Below are 21,315 nucleotides of genomic sequence, written 5' to 3' on the forward strand. Positions count from 1 at the left end.
GACCCCATGGGAGGCTCTCCCCAAAACTTCCTCCCTCCCACTTCCCCCCATGCTGCACAATCCATCGCCATGCACGTTCTAAACAAGACCCACTGGATTCTCTAGAAAGCAGGGGAAGCTACAGGCAGACCCAAGGAAGAACTTCCAGGGACAGAAAAAACTACAGGCAGTTACAGGAGGGCCTGGAGCCCTGACCCCAGAGACCTTGTGGAGGAAGAAAGAGATGGGGACCCCCCAGTTGTGGAGAGGAGGTCACACCAGGCCTCCCCACCACGCCCTAGCCTGTGTGGAGTCCTATTGTGTGAGTCTCTCCACTTGACTAGAAGCCCCTTGAGGGGGGACTCTGATACGTCTGCACCTGCTGTGGCCCCAGCACAGAGCCCAGGACCCTTTGGGCCTTAAGATATCTTTATTGAAAGCACGAAGTACCCAGGAAGGTAAGGCAAGAGTGGGGGCCATGGAGGCACAGGGAAACTGAGGTGCAAAGAGGCAGGTCTTGCTAGTCTTCCCAGTGGAAAAGGCCAGTCCTCATCTGGCTCGCCTGTCGCTGGGAAGCTTGACGGCCATATGGTCTCACAGCTGGGGACAGACCTTGGGTTGGCTATCTTCCATCTCCATCTCGATGGACACATCTACTGCCTCTCATCCCCCTCAGCCCTGCACAGATGACAGGGAGGGGGAAGGAGGAGAAGGGGGGGGTTTCATTCCTCTGGCTCTTTCCCTGTGGAATCACTGTAAATTAGTGGCCTCCCTCCCCTGAAGGCCACAGCCCTGACCAGGCCCTCTCCAGGCCAAGGGTGGTCATGGCCCACACTGCTGTCCCTTGTGGTTTCCCTACACCCTGTCCACACCTGGGTAAACAGACCCTTCATTAAATTCTCAAATTATCCCATTGGAGCGTGCCATCTGTTTCCTGTATGGGCTCTGACTGATACAAATGTTTTCAGGTGCCGCCTTGCCACACGCCAAGGAGACATGTGGCCAATGGCCAGGGCCCTGTGCCCCGACCCCACAGTGGGCAGGTGCACAGATTCTGCTCCTTCCTCCTCCTGGCTGGCTGGGAAGGCCAGGGCTACAGGAAGGGATGGAGCACGTCTACCCTGGCCACTAGCCACAGAAGGAATTTTAGGCAGTCCCTGGGGAACCCCCCAGGCGGCTGTCTGTCTCCACCGGCCTGGAGCCAGGGGCTGCTGAGGACATCAGGGCCAAACCCACAAGGACAAGGGAGAAAGTGGGTACACAGGAAAGAGAGCACGGGACTGGGAGTCAGGGTGTCCAGGCTCTGTCTCACGTGGCCTTAGGCGAGCCCTTTCTATGCTCTGGGTCTCATCTTTCTTCATCTGCACCATGGGAGGACAGCCTGCTGGCCTGGAGAAGCTTAAAGCCCAGGACCAGAATCAGAATCACTCCACCATTAACCAGCTTGTCCAGCCCTGTGCCAAGTGCCAACTTACAGCCACCTAATGGCGTGAGACTGTCATGTATCCATTTTACAGTGCAGGAAACAGACTCAAGTGTGCATGACAACAGGGCTGGGGAGAAGCAGAGGATAATAATTCAGGTCTGAGCCCGTAGTTCATCCCTTAGCTTCCAGAACATTCCCGTCTTGTTCTTCCCCCTTCCCTGGTCACCTTATCGGCCTCCTTACTCATTCCTCCTCATCCTCCCAGGCTTGGCCCCTGGGCCTCTTCCCTTCTCTATTTACCCTCGTTCCCAGGTCAGGTTTTCACAAACCTTTGGGACCATGACCTTGTGTCCCAGCACAAACCCTGGGACTCAGGCTCAAACAGTCGCAACGTTCTGTGAACATATATATGCCCTTACGATATGCATTCATCTTGTCTCATTTCCTTTCAAATACTGATCACAAGCCACTCTATCGATTTCATCACCCACCAGCGGGTCTTGGCCATGAAACATGATGCCTTGCTTCCCTGCTATTCCAGCTGTGGTCTAAGCATCTCCTGAGAGCTTCTCTCTGACCCTGCCCCAGACCTGCTGACTCAGAACCTGCATTTTACCAAGACCCCCAGGGCATCCGTGTGCACATTAAGTTTGACAAGTGCTGTTCTGGGTGCCCTCATCCAGACAAATGGCTTTAAGTACCATCTACATAGACGGATGGCTCCCAGATTTCTACTCTCCCCCTGGCTCCAGGCTCCTGGGTGTAACGTAAGCAGCTCAGACTTCATGTGTCCAGAACCACGTTCTGTTGCTTCTGGGCCAGCTGTTCCCTCCTCGGTGCCTCCATCTCAGACCGTGACAGACCCCTCCTCTCATTGCTCAAGCCTTGAGGTGGTTCTTGACTCCCACACCCCTCCTCCAACCAACAAGCGAACCGTGTCGGCGGCTCTCCCGGTTTTCCAGTGTTTGTGGGGCTCCCACCGCCCCACAGCGATCACCCTAGTCACCAGCAGCACCTCCTAGAATATTGCGGTCACCTCCTTAGGGAGTTCCTTTGCTGCCACCCTTACCCCAGCCCATTCTGCACACAGTAAAGGGGGGCTGTTAAAGTTGAGCCAAGTTCCATCCCTCCTGCTCAGCACCCATCTTGGGTCACCATCTCATTCGGTGTAAAAGCCAGAGCCCCTCAAATGGCCAGCAAGGCTTCCCCTGTCCCTTCTCCAACCTCATCTTCTGCTCTGCTCCCCCTCGATCCCCACACTCCAGCCATGCTGGCCTCCCTGCTATTCCTGCAATGTGCCAAACACACACCCACCTCAGGGCCTTTGCACTTGCTATTCCCTCTCCTTGATACACTCTCCCCCTAGATAACCACAGGGCTTTAATTCATGAATCCAATGTTGCATGGTCAGTGAGGACTTCCCTGACCATTGCATTTAAAATAGCCCCCTCCCCACGCCAGCGATTGGTCTCCATCTGACACACTATATATTGTTTTTTTGGTCTGTCTCCCTCTCTAGAACAGAAGTTCCATGAGGGCAAGGGCCTTGCTTTGTTTGCTGCCCCATCCCCATCACTTCAAATAGCACCTGGCCTGTGGGAGGTGTTTGAGAAGTACTGTCAGAATAAATGAATGGGCTAGCAGCTTGAGATTCTGTGGCCTCAGGGTGTGGGTGTTGGAGGCATGTTGAGCCAAGGACAAGGCCTCTGATGAGGGGGAATGATTCCTCAAGGGGACATGGTGGTCACAAGGGTCAGCGGTCCTGCCAGACTGCTCTGTTCTGGAAGAGAGAAGTCCCTCAGGGTCTCCTTCTCATTCCCCAAGGACAGGTCCAGGTACCTGCTGCCTCCCAAATGTTGGCCTTTCTGATGAAACCCACTCCCCAAGGTCCAAAGAACCCATGAGGACCACGCAGGAGGCAGAATTCCACTGGGTCAGGATTCTAGAACCTCCAAGTTGTAAGGCTCAGTGTTCGTAGGAAGAAAGCTGAGGCCCACGAAGGGGAGAGGCTCACCCAGCACTCCATGAACCAGGGAGGGCAACACAGGCAGGAGACCCTGTACCAGAACCCCACGAAAGGGGCAGAAGCCCAAGAGGCAGGTGAGGGTCGAGCCCCGTGCCCCTGCCTTGCTGTGTGGCCTGGGACAAGTCACACAACCTCTCTGGGTCAGCTTCCCCAGCGAGGAAGCTCTGTGCTCACAGGCCACACATGTGCAGTAGGACTCTGGCCCCCACCCCTCCAAAGCCCCCCCACTGTGGAGCCGCCAGGCCTTCCTGTTTACTCGAGGCCCCTCTCGAGGCTGGGAGGCGGCAGCCTTGGCCTCCTCTGCTCCCCGCTTCCTTCCTCTCCCACTTCAGCGCCTCCGGCCAGGCCGTCAGGGCCCTCCAGGCCAAGACTTAGGGGCGCAGTCCGGGAGGGGGGGCATCTGAGGCCACCACCTCCACAGAGCACTCTCTCTCTCTGAGACCCTGAGGTCTCTGGCTGGTCAGAATGTTCCGGTACTTTGGGACAAGCCATTGCCTGGAGCACCCCTAGAGATGTGAAGAGTGTGACAAGTGCGATGTCTCCTGCCTGGTCCCAATGCCACGTCCACCTCCCAGCCCACAGGAGCAGATGAGCAGGCGTTCGCTGACCCTACAGACACCCCCTCCTCCCCCGCCCCTCGGGAGCCAGGCCTCCGCTGAGCAGGCTCTCCATGAGCTACCCACAGCGTGGGCCACGGACCAGCAGCCAAGCCTCACCGGCCAGGGCAGCCCTGCTGAAGCAGAATCAGCTTTTTAAGCAGAGCCGGGAGCTTTGTGTGCCCTTGTAGGCTGGACATGCTGCAGTCCTGGCCCCCTGCCTGGTTTTAGCGGCCTTCCTGAGCCTCACCTCTTAGGTGTTCTTGCCCCAGAGGCTGAGCCTGAATCCATGAAGCCTTTACAACTAACTTGCAGTTTACAAGAAATTTAGGAGATGGAGGAGCAAGTTGGACGACACCAGGAGGAAGCAAAGGGTGAATCTGGAAGGAGCTCTCTGCAGGACAGTTGTCATAACAAGGATTCTAGGTTGAAAGAGGTCTGACAGCTATCACAACCAAGGGCAGCCTGTGATCCTGGGTTGTACCCCAATTTGAACAAAGACACATTTGGGGGACAATTGGGCAAAATTGCATGCGGGCTGATTATTATAAATTACAAAATTAGCATTAACTTAGTGTCATGGAAACTCTGAGTTGTGGTTTTGAAGGAAGATGCCCTTATTTTGTAGAATCATACTTTAGGGGTGAAGTTTTTTTCTTCATATCTGTAATTTACTGCAAATACTTTGTCAAAAGTCAAACAATAATTTAGGAAATATAGGGAAATGACAGAAGTTACTAAATGTTGGTGATGGGGGTTCATTATATTATTTCCTCTAATTTTCAGTTTGTTTGTAATTTTTCATTAAAGAAACTTTCTTTAAAAATTTTTTTTTTAATTTTAGAGAGAGAGCATGCATGGGGGGGGGAGTCGGGGAGGGAGAGAGAGAGAATCCTCAAGCAGACTCCCCGCTGTGTGCCGAGGCTGACGCAGGGCCCTGAGATCATGACCTGAGCCAAAATCAAGATTCAGACGCTTAACCGACTGAGCCACCCAGGCGCCACCCCCCGCCCAAAAAAAACTCCTTCTGAGCCTCTCATTGCCCTTAGGGGAGAGACTAGATACTTGGGTCAGCATTCAAGGCCCCACAAACCTGACCCCTCCAGGCTTGTCTCTTGCTCCTGCACCCCCTCTCACCTGCATTCCGTCTAACAGGCCTCTGTGGCTCTTCAGAGCTCTCCCCTCCACCCTTCCATGACCTCTCTCACGGGGAAGTGAGCTCCTAGGTATCTACAAGGCCCCGCTCCAGAGCTCCACCTCAAGGAACCAGCTGCACGAAGGAAACCCTCGAAGGAAGGTCTGTGGTGGCAAGGATGGGGTGGCGGTTACTGGACCTTTTACATTTCTGTGTTTTGGTTGGTTTTTTTTTTTCTTCCAAGTTTTCAACTTGTTAAATGAACAAGGTGATTCTGTGGCGAACAGTAGTTTGGGTCAGCCTTAGGCTCTCATTAAACTGGGACACACCTGAATTGATGATGCTATAATTAAAAGATCACGAAGATGCTCCTGTCAGGTGAGTTCTCCAGATCTTTATCATCTTTGGCGTGTCTTCCCCACTCCTCCTCACTTGATCTGGACAATCCTGAGCTAGAAGGTGGGTGTGTGTGTGTGTTAGCCCGCTTGGATGGATGTGACATGGAGACCCAGAGGTGGTAGGTCACGGAGCAATTGGGGCTCCCCTGCACACCCCAGCTGGCCTGGGGAACAGAGACCAGGGGCAGAGGCCTTCCCTGTGCGCCCACCCAGCCTGGAAGGCTCATCCCCACACGATGCCTGCCTTCTCCTACCTCCCCTGTGCTCTCACTTATTTGTTTTGTCTTCTTCTTTCAGTAGACTCACTTTTATAACTTAAATATGTTTATTTTAAAGGAAAGTTTAAGTAACGTGGACGGAAAACCAGTCACACTTGCCAAAAATAAAAGGGGACACAGCATGGGCACAATCAGCCCCTCGTGGGGTCTTGTTCCAACCAGGTGTGGCCCACTGAAGGCCCTCTGGCTTCTAGAGGGAGTCAGCTGGGGCTGAGACAGGCGTTAAGGACACGTGAGCACCAAGTTGAGCCTTTCTCGGTGATGAGGTCACAGTTAAAGAACAGGAAAGGGAAGATGGTTCTCCCCCGGGGGATTCTGGGGCACCCTCCCCAAAGCACCCCAGCCCTGCTCATCTCCAAGGCCGCTCTGGTCTCGGCTCCCACGGCCACGGTGACTGCCAGCCTTACACCCCTGATCAGTGTGTTCTTGTCCTCACCTTGAGGGGTGGGGGTTGCAGGGGGCATGGACCCTAACTCAGATTTGGAAATGGGCTCAGAAAGGGCAGGTGGTGACCTATTCAGGGACGTACGGTGGGAGGTCCTCCATGTCTCACCTCCTCAGGGAGGTACTGCTGACCATTCAATCTCGATGCCCTTTTCAGACCCTTAGAGCTTCTTGTGCCCAGGAAGCCAATGCCTTGCCCACCCAGAAAGCTGACGTGTGCCATCCTCACTGCCCAGGAAGCCCTCCCCACAGCCCATGACCTCGCTTCCTGCTGCACACAGGCCCCAGGGGCGTAAAGCGCAGAAAACATGCTCAGAGACATGAGGGGTCAGGGCCAAGGCGGCCCAGCAAGGATTTGGAGGAACCCAGGTCGGGGCCCAGCTGTGCCTCACCGTCAGTCCCCGAGAACAAGGATCCTGCCTCAGTCACCCTGGAGCCCCAGGCCCAGCATGCCCTGGGTGAGGAAAGGCCCTGGGTCTTCCCGTGGTAGTGGGGGGGAGGGGGACAGCTGGCTAAGGTGGGCTGAGGGGCTAGGAGAGGCCATACCACGTGGATCAACTCCAGTGAAAGCAAAGAAAAAGGAATAAAACCGAATGTCCTTGGAAATGCCTTTAGTGCTTGGCTGTCCATGAAAACAGGATAAAGTGCTTCCTCTGTCTGTGCTCAAGCCTGGCAGGGTGGAGGCGCGGAGCTCAGGCCAGGACAGCCTCAGGCAGGACAGGGGTGGGGCGGGGCTCGGCTGGGGAAGGGCTCGGTGCTGCTACTTGAGGGCATCCAGGTGGGTGCAGACTTGGGAGAAGACACTGTCCACTGAGCCTTCGGCATTGACCTGTGGGGAGACGGCCGGGAGGGCAGAGACGATGGGAAGGGCTGGGTGGGCCCCATCGAGGCAGGGGCTCACTTCCCCCAGAGGCCTGGCCTGGCTCTCCGAGCCCAGCCACCAGGGGACAGCAGCCCATCACCGAGCCAGTGGGGAGACCAAGGCCTGGCCCAAGGTCACCGGCATTTTGGCCACCCCAGGCAAAAACCCGTTTCCTAGGGCTACCCGCGGCCTGCAGGGGGCGCACCTTGCGCACGATGCCCCGTTTCTCATAAAAGGCGATGACAGGTTCCGTGGCCTTGTAGTAAGTCTCCAACCGCTTCTTGATGGTCTCCTCATTGTCATCCACTCGCCCGCTGGTCTCTCCGCGCTTCAGGAGCCGCTGGGTCATGGTCTCCGGGCCTGCGTCCACATACAGCAGCAGTGTGGGCTGTCCGATCTGCGGGCAGGCGGAGCGGTACTCATAGGGGCCCCATTCCTGCCCCCTGGGGCCACCGCCTCCCCATCCTCCCGAGTCAGAGGCCCCACCTGAGACCCACTCAGACCTCCAAGCCCTTCCCCAAGGCAGCCTGAGGGACCTTCCAAAAACCACTCCCCTGCTCCCAACCTCTCCCATAGCTCCCCAGTGCCCTCAGAAGAGAGCCTCCTGTCCTCCTCCTCTCGTGTTTCCCACTCCTTCGCTCTCCTTGCTTTGGCCACACTGACTCTGTAGTCTGGGCTCTCGCCCACCTCCTCCCACGCCAGGCCTTTGCTCATGCCAGGAACCCTTACCTCAATACAAAGTGCTGGCTTTCAGATTTGAACAAAAATCTCCTTCCTCCAGGGCAGCCTTCCTGGATGCCACCCCTACCACCATCCCCAGCTCCCTGGGACACCCTCTTCAGTCCTCTCTCCTTCTTTGCCCAGAATGTCTCAGGAGGCCTCTGGTTATTTACTCAGTGACCCTCTCCCCTGCCAGGAGTCCCTCTGAGGGCAGCAAGGCATCTCATTGGAATAAGCGTTTCATCCACCGCAAAGGGCAAGAAGGAACAAGGCTGACCTGTCTTCCTTCTGCGAGGCCCTGATGCCCCCTGGTGTCCAGATCTGAGAAGACCAGGTGCCCGGACCCTTGGAGGCCGTGGCAGGGCTGGGCCCTGTGTTGAGCAGCCCACAGCCCACAGCAGCGCCCACAACAGCCCCAGGAGGGAAGGAGGCTTTTAGTAATCTCATTTTCCAGATGTGGCCCTGAGGGTCGGAGGTGACATTACCCAGCTGGTACATGTGCGTCACGACAGGACATGCTTTGAGGCTGCCTAGCACCTGACCGCAGTGTCCATGGCCTCCTAGTCTGGAGGAAACCCAGCCCACTTCCGTTTCAAAGATAGGGAAACTGAGGCCCGCAGCAGGGTAGACACTTTCTTGAGGTCCTGAAGGCACTTAAAGGTCGGGACACGAAATCTACATCTGGATGAGGCTCAAAGCTTCGGAAGCCCAAGAAGGCCCCAGCCTCACAGGCTTGGGAAGTGGGGAGTGGGGGTCTGGTCCCACCCCACCTATTGGGATGCCTGGTCCTCCCCACGAGGCCGGGAAGGAATCCCTCTGCCAAGTAGCCCTCCTTGAGCCAGCCCCACCCCTCGCCTCCCCCGACTTGCAGCCCTGTTTCCCTAGTATGACCTGTGACCCCAGAGGTATGGGTGTGTGTGTGTGTGCGTGCACGCCCATGCATGCGCATGCATGTACATCCATGCGTATAAGCGTGCTGTGTCCACACGCATGCATCGCACGAGTACATGTATATGCATTGCCAGATGTGTGCGCACGCATTTCCATGAGCTTGTGCCTGTGTTTGGGAGCGGTGCCCCCACTCTGTTTTCCTGCTGGGCATCTGTTTCAGGCAGCTCAGAGCCATCATCCTTGAGGCCTACTTTTTCCAGGCAGACTCCCCGTGGCCCATGGAAGGAGACTGGACTCCTTGGCCTCAGCGGTCTCCAGCCAGGCCTGAACCCCCTCTCCCACAGCAGTCCTGGTTGCCCTGCCCCCTAGATTCTGTTCTCCCCACACCAGCCTGACCCTTCCAGCCCTGTCCATCCTGCGCCCTGCCCCTCTGACTACGGGCTTATAAGGTGCCAAGCCCCACTTTGGAAGGGTACATTCTCTCTAATCGCATTCTGCTCCTTAAGGCAGCTGTTGCCAACCGTGTCCCCCCATTTTGCAAATGGGGACACTGATGAGGTTCAAGGAGGCAGAATGATTGGCCTAAGGCCTGTTGAGCTAGAACCTGAGCCCAGGTTTGTGAGCTCCCCAGCCTGTGCTTCCTCTCCCTCTAGAAAGACTTCTAGAAACTCTTCCCCAGTTTCCCTCCTTACCCCTCTCCCCACTCTGACCCCACAATTAGTCTCTCTCTCTCTCTCTGCCCAAAACTCTGTCTGGCCATCATGGCAGCCTCTGCCTGACCACCCCACATCACAGCCCCAAAACATACCCAGCAGGTGGCACCTTACCCTCAGCTCAAACTCCTCTCCCTGCTGTACCTCCCGAGGGTAGCCATCGATCAGGAAGCCTTTGGAAATATCTACCTTGGCCACCATGGCATCTCGGAGCATGTCCAACACTGTCTCCTGGGGGCACAGGAAAATATGGAGAGGTCATGAGCTCCTTTCCCCACCTCTTCCTCCAGGCCTCTGCCCTAATAAAGATGTTCCAAACAAGCCTCCCTCTCCAGGAAGCCTTCTTTGAACGTGAAGACTTGACTGGTTGATCGAACCCTTCATGCATCTATCCATTCATTCAATAATACTGACTCAGCCCCTCCTCCCAGCCAGCTCCCGTCCAGGGCCCCGAGGACACCACTGTGAACAAAGCAGACCTTCCTCAAGAAGCTCACAGTGTGGTGAGGTTGATTTAGCAATTTCCAAGCATGACACAGGTTGAATGGGCAAAGAAGGAGGCCTTCTGGAGTTATAAAATGAGGGGGTCTAAGCTCAAATCTGTGGAGCCAGGGAGGTCTGAAAGCTGAGGAGGAAAGAACATTCCAGGCAGGAAGGAATCTGATGAGATAGACGGGACCAAAAGGCCAGGGCAGCTGGAAGGTGGAGAGCTGGGGGGGTGAGTGGGTGGTGTGGGGCTGAAGGGGTCGGCAGGGGCAGGGATCCTAGAAGCTCCGGGAATTCCTAGAAAGAATTTCCTGCCAAGGGCAATGGGGACCAGAGCCAGGAGTGTTTGGAGCGAGGGAAGATCAAGGCAGCATTGCCAGGGCATCATGGGCTTTGCTGGCGGGAGCCCACTTGGGGCCATCATCACCCCCCACCCCACCGGGCCCACTCACCAGTGGCACCAGCTGCCCCTTCTCCATGATTTCCGAGAGCATCTTGCCCCTGGCCGAGCCCGAGCTGACCTCGGCCCGCAGGAGGTCCCCGGTGGAGAGGTGGGTGTAGCCGTACTTCTGGACAATCTTCTCACACTGGGTGCCCTTCCCCGAGCCGGGCCCTCCTGCAAGCGCCCACCCATTCAGAGACCCTGTGAAACGGGGGCCGCCGCAGGGCGAGGATCTGCCCACGCCACCCAGCGGAGGAGGGGCAGAGCCCAGGGTGCAGCCCCAGGCCCAGGCTCCCACCAGCGCCTGCAAAGCGCCTCCCTGCTTGCTGCCTGACCCCGCCTGCCTTGGACTCACCCACCACAAAGATGATCTTGGCTTTCTTCAGCTTCTCTGTGGGACAGAAAAGGGGAGCAGAGTTCAGTGACTCGCTTGACAAAGAGCCCGAAGCACCTCTGCAGTCCAGGCCCGTGCCGGGCCTCAGGCCTCACGCTCCTGCCCCGAGTGACCAGCGACGGGCTGAGCAAAGCTCAGTGGTCAGGGAGGAGAGGGTGTTGCAGGCAAAGGCCTGGAGGCTACAGACTCGGCACAGGCTGAGGACAACTCCGAGGGGCTCAGATGCCGACCCTCACAGCCCCTCCCCGGGGGTGGCTGGGCAGCAGTGGGTCACCTCTGGCCTTAGAGTCTTCCGCGGCGCGGCGTCTTCCCGAGCAGCAGGCCCCCATGGTCCCGTTCTCCTGCGTCCCCTACCCTTCCCCTCCCAGGCCCTGGGCCTGCCCATTGCCCGCCTTCCCTGGGCAGTACGAGTCCGGAGTTGGCAACCACAACATATGTTGCCCTGGAGACGGTTGCCAGGGAAAAGGGCTGCGGTGGGCATGGAGAGCCCTCGCCCAGAGAGGGAGGCGAACTCCTGCTCCAGCCTCTGCCTCACCGGCCCTCAGAACTCAGCAGGGCCACAGCCTGGCCGCGCAAGGGAAACTGAGGCCTAGGGAGGCAGGGGCCTGCTCCGAGGATGCCAGACCCAGAACCGGAAGCCATGCCCTCTTCGCAGGCTGCCCGGCCTTCCCCTCACTGGGTCACCTTAGGAAGGAGCCCCCACCCCTCTCTGGCTCTCTGTCCCTCGCCACTGAGGAAGGCTTGGCAGCTCCCAGGGGCCCCCTGGCCCTGCGGCTGGAGACCTAGAGGAACTGTCAGGAGAAGCGCTTCTCCTGTGGGCTCCCATCACTGCCTGCCAAGTGCTGGGTACCACCTGGAGGCGGGGGAGGCCACAGCCCGCGGGCAGCTGATGGTTGGGGCCCAAGGGGCGGAAGGGTGACCGCCGGCTCAGGCAGCAGCAGCAGGCTCCTTTAAGAGCCGCCCAGGCCGAGGCACAAGGCCAAGGACGGGCGGTGATACTGGCAGGAGGCGGGCCAGCCAGGCGCTCTGCTGGCCACATGCCTCCCTCCGGTCCCGGCCCTCAGCAGCCAGGAGCGCCCAAGAGATCCTCAAGACCCACCCCCTCTGGAGGATGGAGAAACTGAGTCCCACAGAGGGGTTGGACCTTGCCTCGTCCTTGTTAGGCTTGGCATTTGCACACTTGGGGCCTCTCCCCAGGGCTAGCCTCCACTTGCCAGCACCCACCCTTTCTAGAAAGAAGCAGGGATTCAGCTCTATAAATACCAGTGTAGGAGGTGAGCTATGGGGCCCTCAGGAGCCTCAAGGAGGCCTCCTTGCTTCTAAAATTAATCTCGGAGCTGGCAGATCCCGTGAGATGCCTGAGGAGGTTGCTGGAGGCTCCCAGACAGGCCCCTCTGGCAGCCGGAGAACCTCCTCCAACCCTTCCCGGAATGTCTCCTAAAAGCACACCCCCTTAACAGATGGGCACACTGAGGCCCAGGCTGCAAGCAGCAAAGAAGAGCCTCGGTACCTTCCATCCTGCTGAGGTCCGGGGAGCCGAGTCAGCGTGCTGCAAGACAAGAGCACAGGTGGGGCAGGTGAGGGGGCCTTCCCGACACCCCGTCCCCCTCCTGCCCAGCCCCATGGTGTGTGCCAGACCCTGACGCTCCCAAGGGTACAGGGCATGGAGGGCCCCGAAGGTTGGGTGACCTTGGGAAGGTCACCTTTCCTCGGTGTACGTCCACTGTTACAAAAGGGCAGCAACTCCCTTCTGTCCACCTCTTCCCGCCGGAGGAGCCAGGTGGCGAGGACAGTCCTGAGGGACAGAAACAGTGGCGTCAGCAACTGCTGAGCTGTTCCCCTTGCCAGTCCCGGAAAACAGGCATCTGCCCAACACCTTGGAGACGCTCCCCAGGGCTGGGAGGAAAGCTCTGTGGAGGCTGGAGGTGGGAAGAGGGACTTGAGCTGCATGTGTCTTCATCCTGGATGGGGTTGGGACAAGGATGCTCAAAGGGACACAGAGGTCCGAGGGGGAGGAAGCTGCAGGAGCTGCTCAAGGGACACAGCCCTGTACAGTTTTCATGGGGGGGGCCAGGCTCTCACCCCACCATATGACCCTTGCCCCCTCAACCCCCTTGAGGATCTTGCTCCACCACCTGCCTTCCCCGAAGCAAGTGAGTCAACCCCACCCCCTCCGGGACCCCACTCTGCTTCAACCTCTCCTTCCACCTAGAGTTGCCACCTCCACACCCACCCACTCTCCCCAAGGCCACCAGCGACAAACACAGTCACTCTTGCCTTGACCTTTGACGCCCGACCCTCAGTCGGCTTTCCCTCTGCCTGGCATTCCCCCCAACCACAGGCCCTCAGTCCACCCTCACAATGCTGACTTCAGGTTCCCAGGACCCCTGTCTCTGCCCAGCCAGCCCTGCCCTCCCTCCCCAGCCCCATAAGTCTACAATCCCTGGACAGGCCTGGGGTCCCCACAGACCCCACCACATCCCCAGTTCCATGCCCTGTTGCCCAACCAGAGGCCCCAGTCTGCGTGAACACCCTTCTCCCACAGCCAACTTCCACCCTGCACACGCACATCCCAACTCTCTCTCCAGCCTGTGTGCTCACCACCACTTCTTTATTGCAAGCGGGGCACCTGGCCACTGCCCCAGCCTCCCGTGGGTCTCCCTACCTCCATACCCCACCGGGCAATCTGCAGGTTTCTCTCCAATAAGCATCAGACCACATCGCTCACCTGCTTAAAACCCTTCCAATGAATGGACCCTAGCTCCCAAGATAAAGCCCTAACCTGGATGACAGGGTCCAACAGCCTCTACCCACCCTCTGCAGCCTTTTTTTTTTTTTTTTAAGATTTTATTTATTTATTTGACAGAGAGAGACACAGCGAGAGAGGGAACACAAGCAGGGGGAGTGGGAGAGGGAGAAGCAGGCAGGAAGAGGGAGAAGCAGGCTTCCCACCAAGCAGGAGCCCGATGCAGGGCTCAATCCCAGGACCCTGGGATCATGACCTGAGCCGAAGGCAGACACTTAACGACTGAGCCACCCAGGCGCCCACCGCCCCCCGCCCCCCCCAACTCCTTGCAGCCTTAACAGCCACCACTTGAATTGCTTGGAGCTTCCTCACCCACTATGACCGCGTCCCACCTCCAGGCCCTGGCTACCGTTGCACCTGATGCCTGGATGCCTTTCCCCAGGTGCTTCTGGCTGGGACTCAGTTTAGGTGTCACCTCCTTCAGGAAGTCTTCCTGGACTCTGTCCTCCACTCCCACACTAGCAGGTGCCTCCTTCGAACGCCCCCAGCGTCGCACACGCCACATGGTACTGGACCCCTCTGTTGTACCACTGGCCTGTGTGCCCCACGGGACTGGGCCTGGCCCCGGGCTGAGCATAGGGCTGGGGGCCTCACGCTGTGCTCACAGCTGTCTTGGAAGGGATTTGAGTCTTGAAGAGGAGGAGAGACTTGCCCCAGAGCCTGGCTGGGGTCAAACTCGGGCTGCATTTTCTGCTGCTTTAGGCCTGGCACCCAGTAGGTCTTTAGGCAGCTTTGCTGACTGTCCCGCCACTCGTGGGGCATGAGTTATAGCCCCTTTCCTGCTGAGTGTGCTCAAGGAAGGGTAGAGCTGCCAAGGCCCCACAGCAGCAGGCAAGGGAGGAGGACGGTCCCCAGGCCAGAGAGAGCCTGAGGTGACACCCTGTGGAGTGGCCTCCCACCCATCTTGCCCTGCTTCCTCCCAGTAACCTAAGCCCCTCTGTCCTGCTGGCATCTGCTACTTCCTTGGTCCAAAATAACCTGGGTGGTGAGGACTCACAGACGCCAGGGGTCCAGGACGGAGTTGGGTTACCGGCTCAGCACCCAGGCCTTACAAGGACCCCAGATCCAGGCTGCAGCAACTCCTCCCGTGACTCGGTGGTCTGCCCAGGGGCCTGGGGAACTGAGGCCCAGAGGGACAGCCACTTAAGGGCTCATCCCTCAGCTGTGTGACCTTGGGCAGCTGGTGTCCCCTCTCTGGGCCTGCACCCCCCAGGCCCTGTCCTACTGCTGCTGGAGACTCCTGAGTGGATACCTGAGCGGTGCTCAGGAAAGGTCCCACGTGTTGGCCCCAGGGGCTCCCTTAGAGCCCCCGCCCTTTCAGGAGGCTGGGGCAGGGGGCCAAACATCCAGGGGGCTTCCTGTCCCCCCAGCACTCAAAATGGCACGGCAGGATAGCTCCTCCAATCTCACAGGCGGCCCCGCCAGGTCCTCCAGGGCAGGGCGTGCGGCCACAGCCCCCTTCCCAGGGCCCCAACTGGGACGTGCCAAGGGCAGGGACCTGGAGCCCCAGCGTCAGGAGTGCCAGCCTGGACAAAGGGGCGACTGTGTAGGAGGCTAGGAGGGACTGCAGCACACATCCCCCGACGCGGGCACACGCAGGGTGGCACAGATAGCCAGAGCAGAGCCTGGGAAGACCAGACGGGCGAATCCCCACGGATCCCACCACCCATACAAACACACAGCCGCACAAACCCCAAGGATGCCCGGACACACAGAGACCCGCGGCCCCAGGCGCGCGCGGCTCCTCCCCCGCCCCGCAGGGGCGCCCCCCCCCCCCCCCGCGCCCGGACACGCACGCGGGCACACACTGACCTGGGGGAGGGGTGCGGCGGGCGTCGGGGCCAGTGGTGCCCTGCCCGTGCTCGCCCGCCGCCCGCAAAGGCGACTATTTATAAGGCTGTCAGCAGCGCGCAGCATGCCGGGAGCCAGCGCTCGGCGAGGGCAGGGAGGGAGGGGAGGAGGGAGGGAGAGCGGCCCGGGAGGGAGGGGGGCCTGGACCCGGTGAGCCCCGGTGGGAAGCCAGAGCAAGGCCGCCGCCCCCCCCCCCGTGCATCCCCAGGTGGCTGAGCCTGCAGGGTTTTCTCCCGTCCTGCCTGCCCTGCCCTGTGCCCACATCGCTGCAGGGGAAACGGGACCGGCGTCCGTATGACAGCTGGGGAAACTGAGACCGAGAGAGAGGAGACTCTGCACAAAATCCCAGGGCAAATTGTTGGCAGAGAGAGGACCCAGCGCGGGAGGCAGCCGATGCATGGATTCTGGGGGCTTTGCCAGGCCAGTCCCCCCACCCCTCCTCAGCTCCTGCCCAGAGGCCCCTGGGCGCAAACCCACCCAGAACTCCTCCTCTTCGGTTAGAAGGGGCCCAAGAAGGCCTCTGGGACTGAAACGCTCTCAGGACCCCAAAGACCATCCAGGTACCCACTTCTCAGCTAGGGGTTGTGTAGAAGATTATAAAAAATCAGCTCTGGGGCGCCTGGGTGGCTCAGTTGGTTAAGCGACTGCCTTCGGCTCAGGTCATGATCCTGGAGTCCCGGGATCGAGTCCCGCATCGGGCTCCCTGCTCGGCAGGGAGTCTGCTTCTCCCTCTGACCCTCCTCCCTCTCATGTGCTCTCTCTCATTCTCTCTCTCTCAAATAAATTAAAAAAAAAAAAAAATCAGCTCTGCTTTCATCACACTGCCAGGCAGCCCCCAAGAGGTGAGCAGGAGGAGGTGGGTCATTCAGAATGCTGAATGGGATGTGGGTACCTGGATAGGGGGCCCGGCAATCCTGAAAAAAAGAACAGCTCCCATGAATGAGCACTCACTGTTCCAGGCACTGGGCAGAGTGCTGGGCTCACACTGGGTCTGCGAATCCTTAAACCTGGAGGAAAGCGAGGGTCACACCTGTAAAATAGACGCCCCAGCATGAACCTGTGTAGAATCTCTGAACCTGAAACCTCGTTTTGGGACGAAAACTTCATCCAATTTTTGACACAGGGACTTCTGAACTATTGAACTGGACAAGGGCGTCTGACGGAACACAGAGCTGCTGCACCCCCATTCTTTTTTTTCCCTAAAGATTTTATTTATTTGGGGCACCTGGGTGGCTCAGTTGGTTAAGCATCTGCCTTCAGCTCAGGTCATGATCCCAGGGTCCTGGGATCGAGCCCCGCATCGGGCTCCCTGCTTCACGGGAAGCCTGCTTCTCCCTCTCCCACTCCCCCTGCTTGTGTTCCCTCTCTCGCTGTGTCTCTCTCTGTCAAATAAATAAATAAATAAATCTTAAGAAAAAAAAAAAGATTTTATTTATTTGACAGAGAGAGAGCACAAGCAGGGAGAGCGGGAGAGGGAGAAGCAGGCCCCACCACACAAGGAGCCCACCATGGGGTTCGATCCCAGGACATTGGGATCATGACCTGAGCCGAAGGCAGATGCTTAACTGACTGAGCCACCCAGGTGCCCCTCCACGCCCATTCTTGATAAAAATCGGATATTTTCCTGGTAACTGTCCTCACGTAAAAGAAACCTGACGTACTGTAAAATGTCATTCTGTCTTCCAATCATAATGTTTGGAAAACAATTTGTGTGGTCTTCCTAATACTTCTGCAATTTGCTAATGAAGACCCCTGGCTTTTACTCCTCAACGGGACACAATTTGGGTTGCTCCCTAAATTTGTGCTCCCCAAATTACAGTTCTCAGACCCCCATTTTGTGTGGGCACAAAATGTGTACAGGATGGTTCTCCAGTGCCAGTGGGGCCTGACTGATGGGAGGAATGGTGGTGCAGCCAGGCTGGGGTGGGGTGGGACTCTGCAGTTCGAGTCCACAAGAGAAAGGAAGCCAGAGGTCTGTATGGCTGACTGCCCAAGCAAAAGAAATAGGCAAAGAGCCCAGTGAAAATAATTCTAAACATGCAGGGGCATGTGTGTGTGTAAAATCTATTCCTACGGGTTTTTGGTTTTGGTTTGTTTTTTTTTTTTAACGTCTCTGAAATCGTGTTGTTTTATAATCAAATCCATGGTATCTTTAAGTCAATGAAAGGAAGCAGAACAGAGGGGGCGGGATGGGGGTGTGTGTCCATGACCCCCTGGAAGAGGTGGGACTTTCACTTCTTACTTAGAGGCTGGCTGGCTGGCTGGCTTGCTTTCTTTCTAAAAATAAAACAAGCACCTATTACTTTATACGTAAAACAATTTTAACACGGATGTACCTTGAGGACATGATGCTAACTGAAATAAGCCAGTCACAAAAAGACAAATATTGTATAATACTACTGATATGAAGTCTCTAGAGTGCTCAAATTCATGGAAACAGAAAGCAGAATGGCAACCAGGGGCTGGGTAGGGAAGGGGAAATTCAGAGTTACTGTTTCATAGATTTCGACTTTCAGACACATGAGACGAGAAAGTTCTGGAGATGTTTTACAAGGTAAGTGTACTTAACACTCCCAAACTGTACACTTAAAAACGGGTATGTAGTAAATTTCATGTGGTTTTTACCACAATAAAAAGAAGGTTTTTTGTTTTGTTTTGTTTTTGTTTTTGTTTTTTTAAGATTTTATTTATTTATTTGAGAGAGAGAGAATGAGAGACAGAGAGCATGAGAGGGAGGAGGGTCAGAGGGAGAAGCAGACTCCCTGCCGAGCAGGGAGCCCGATGCGGGACTCGATCCCGGGACTCCAGGATCATGACCTGAGCCGAAGGCAGTCGCTCAACCAACTGAGCCACCCAGGCGCCCCTAAAAAGAAGTTTTAAAATCTTAAAAACTGGGGGGAAAAAACAATTTTAAGTACCTATTTTATTCTGCATTCTTGTCTCAGCCATATTGAAGTCTCTGTGAAAAACACAATTTTGCTTTTTTATAATTCTATTTGAGCAAGTTGGACGTTCAATGAGCTCTCCAACCAACCAAATTTCTGTGTTTGGGTACTTTTTTTATTTTGTTTGTGTATGACCTGTGGATTTTCCACTAATGCTGGGATATTGAAGTGTCAGGACTTTTTTCCCCAGCTGCAACTTAAAAAAAAAGGAAAAAGGCAGGGAGGAAGAGAGGGAGGAAGAAGGGAAGGCGAGCAGGGGGAGGGGGAAAGGGAAAAAATTGCATGGAGGAAAAATCTGGAACATTATATCTTAGACTGTTAACAGGGAATAGGACCAGGCGATACCCTCTATCCTGTATCATTTGTATGGTTTACGTTATTTTGTAACGTGAAAAAAAACAAAAACAAAAACAAAAAACCTGGGGCACCTGGGTGGCTCAGTCAGTTAGGCGTCTGCCTTTGGCTCGGGGGTCCTGGGATGGAGCCCTGCATTGGGCTCCCAGCTCAGAGGGTAGTCTGCTTCTCCCTCTCCCTCTGCCCCTCCCCCTGCTTGTGCTCTGTCTCTCTCAAATAATCTTAAAAAAAAAAAAAAAACCCTAAAAACATATAAAATGAAACCAATTTTTTAAATATTTAAAAAATATTTTGGTTAAAGAAAGAATCCCAAGGCTTGAAACGAGCCAGCTGGGGGGAGGCTGACTCTGGGGCAGCCTCACTCTGAGGCTCACAGCTGGAACCACGCAGAGCCTAGCTGCCCCAGGCGGGCGCTGAGCTGAGCATTGTAGGCAACAGCTGGAGTGGCTACTTTCAGGAAGGACACGTCAGGTCTGCAGATGGTGGCAGATGCCCCCAGCCCCAAGGGGGTGGGGGTCAGGGGTAGAGGCCTGGGGTCAGGGGTAGAGGCCTCAGGGATGCACAGGGATATGGGGGGCTCTGAATCTCAAAGGAAGAGGTAGGTTTGGTCCTGGCCACACTGGGGAGCCAGTGAAGGTTTCAGAGCAGAGAGGACCATAGTGAGGTCGCTTTAGGAAGTTAGTTTTGGCAGTGAGTGGACCAGTCTCTGCTGGGTCCCATCTGAGGCAGTGAGTTTGTGGGGCTGAGGGCCCCGTGCCTCCTGCCCTCAGCATCTTCCCAAGTCCTACCTTCTGATGCTAAATTGAACTGTCCCAGGGTCCACCCCCAGCAACCAGTGCCCCTCTTTTTTTTTTAAGATTTTATTTTAACAGAGAGAGCACAAGCAAGGGGAGCGGCAGGCAGAGAAAGAGGGAGAAGCAGGCTCCCCACTGAGCAGGGAGCCCAACACAGGGCTCGATCCCAGGACCCCGGGATCATGACCTGAGCTGAAGGCAGACGCTTAACTGACTGGGCCCCCCAGGTGCCCCACCAACCCCCCTCTTAATGCCCTCCTATGGCACCTCCCTTCATGCCCACAAATGAGCAGACAAAAGGGCCACAGTGTTCTGGGAGAGAATCTACCTAGAAACCTCTGCCTGCACCCAGATTCCCAGAAGCCTTTGTGTGGGACTGAAAGTGTGCCATATTGCCATCTTACCATTCCCTTGCAGGGCCTTAGGCCCCCCACGTAAGGACTTTGCAAGGAGTCCCTGTCCCTCTGACAGGCCAACCACCACCACCATTACTGTACCTGGTGAGCCCCAGGTCTGGGCCCTGCAACGTCCCGGCCTCCTGTCCATCCTGCTGCCGTCCAAGGGCTGTGACTTAGCCCATCTCGTGCTGATACTCAGGGCCTTTTCCCATCTAGCCCCAAACAGCCTCATTTCCCACTGCTCCCTCTTCTGTGGCCTCGCTGCTGACTTGAGTGAGGCTGTGGGTCCCCCCACCAGGTTTTGTTCGGGCCATTCTCCTTCCCTCACCAATTGCACCTAACGCAGCGCAAGACACGTGACGGCATATTGCATGAACCTACACTTGGGCGAGAGACAAAAGCAGGGTGCCCCTCTTGCCTCCCAGCTCTGTGGCCCACCCTCCCAGCTGGCCCTGTGCCCGGGGAGAGCTCCTCCCCCGAGTCCCCGCAGCCCACCCTGGTCTCACACAGCGCCCTTTGTCAGGCCTCCGCTCCCAAGGGCATCTTATCTGCCTAAACAGGTTGTAATCTGCCAGGGTCAAGGACCCCCTTCCTCCTGCCAACTGGGAGTAAACAAACCCTTTTGCCTAGAGGGTGGTGGCAGCCCTGTGGAGTCCAGGACTCACCAGGCTCCTCCCAGGGCTGCAGCCGTGCGGCCTCCTCCCCCCTGGGCCCTGCAGGAAATTTCCACTCCCTGCCCTCAGCGCCCCCAGGCCCTAGAACCAAACTCTGAGACCCCCGCCCCCAGCAGTCTCCCCTTCATCGTGCTGCTCTGGCTTCCTCCCTCCAGTCCCCTGAAGCTGCTTTCGCGACAGCGCTATCATGCCCCCTCCCCCTTCTCCCTGCCAGAAGCACTGCCCCCCGAACTTCTGCAGGCCTCCTCCTCCTCCTTCAGGCCTCAGAAGAATGTCACCTCTACAAAGTGCCCTGTGTCATTGTCCCGCAGTGCTTAGCACCCTCCAGAGCCTGTCTGGGACAGAACTGCCACAGGGCCCCTCCCCTTCCTAGAACTCCCTAGAACCTGGAGAACAGTGCCTGGACCTGTCTCACCCATGAGTGAACCAGGGCTCTGAGAGGTGAAGTGACTTGCCTGAGACACAGGAACGGGGGAGGAGGGACTGGAAAAGCCAGGTGGGCTTGGTTCTGGGAACCCCACACACCTCTGGAGCTGCAAGGCCTCCACCCAAGCTGCAAAATACATGACTCACTGGCCGGCTGCAAAAGCTGGCCATCCTGTGTGTGAGCTCCGAGCCTGGAGGGTGTGGGCACTGTCCTGAGGAAGCCCACAGCAGGACCAGAGAGAGCCAAGCTGGATCCAAGAGACACAGGAAACAGAAC

The 21,315-nt window shown here is 56.9% G+C and overlaps 1 protein-coding gene across 3 annotated transcripts; it reads right to left on the reverse strand.

Moving 5' to 3' along the window:
* Positions 1-6,876: 6,876 nt before the first annotated feature.
* Positions 6,877-15,547, reverse strand: AK1 (adenylate kinase 1). 3 transcript variants are annotated; one of them, XM_045883198.3, is made up of 8 exons: positions 15,409-15,547; positions 12,494-12,585; positions 12,301-12,339; positions 10,752-10,787; positions 10,407-10,570; positions 9,583-9,699; positions 7,350-7,541; positions 6,877-7,111 (listed from the first exon to the last, which is right to left on the reverse strand). In XM_045883198.3, the coding sequence occupies exons 3-8, from the start codon at positions 12,305-12,307 to the stop codon at positions 7,043-7,045; spliced, it is 585 nt and encodes a 194-aa protein (XP_045739154.1). In that variant the 5' UTR covers positions 12,308-12,339; positions 12,494-12,585; positions 15,409-15,547; the 3' UTR covers positions 6,877-7,042. The 3 variants fall into 3 exon arrangements, with proteins under 3 accessions (XP_045739154.1, XP_045739155.1, XP_054365404.1); XM_045883199.3 differs by lacking the exon at positions 12,494-12,585 and having other exon boundaries at positions 15,409-15,504; XM_054509429.2 differs by lacking the exons at positions 12,301-12,339; positions 12,494-12,585; positions 15,409-15,547 and adding an exon at positions 11,065-11,177.
* Positions 15,548-21,315: the final 5,768 nt, after the last annotated feature.

This window comes from Mirounga angustirostris, unplaced genomic scaffold, assembly GCF_029215605.1.
Source record: "Mirounga angustirostris isolate CCGP_5_RB_7025 unplaced genomic scaffold, mMirAng1.0.hap1 SCAF_15, whole genome shotgun sequence".
Classification (NCBI taxonomy): Eukaryota; Metazoa; Chordata; class Mammalia; order Carnivora; family Phocidae; genus Mirounga; species Mirounga angustirostris.

What these genes read in the sequence shown, in the direction of transcription:
- AK1 (XM_054509429.2), bottom strand. Translation starts at nt 11,119, where the DNA reads ATGGGGGCCTGCTGCTCGGGAAGACGCCGCGCCGCGGAAGACTCTAAG. An exon ending in AGGGGCAGCTGGTGCCACTG is followed by an intron (nt 9,700 to 10,406) that starts GTGAGTGGGCCC and finishes CTGTGCCCCCAG; the next exon opens with GAGACAGTGTTGGACATGCT. An exon ending in GAGAGGAGTTTGAGCTGAGG is followed by an intron (nt 7,542 to 9,582) that starts GTAAGGTGCCAC and finishes GCCTGCCCGCAG; the next exon opens with ATCGGACAGCCCACACTGCT.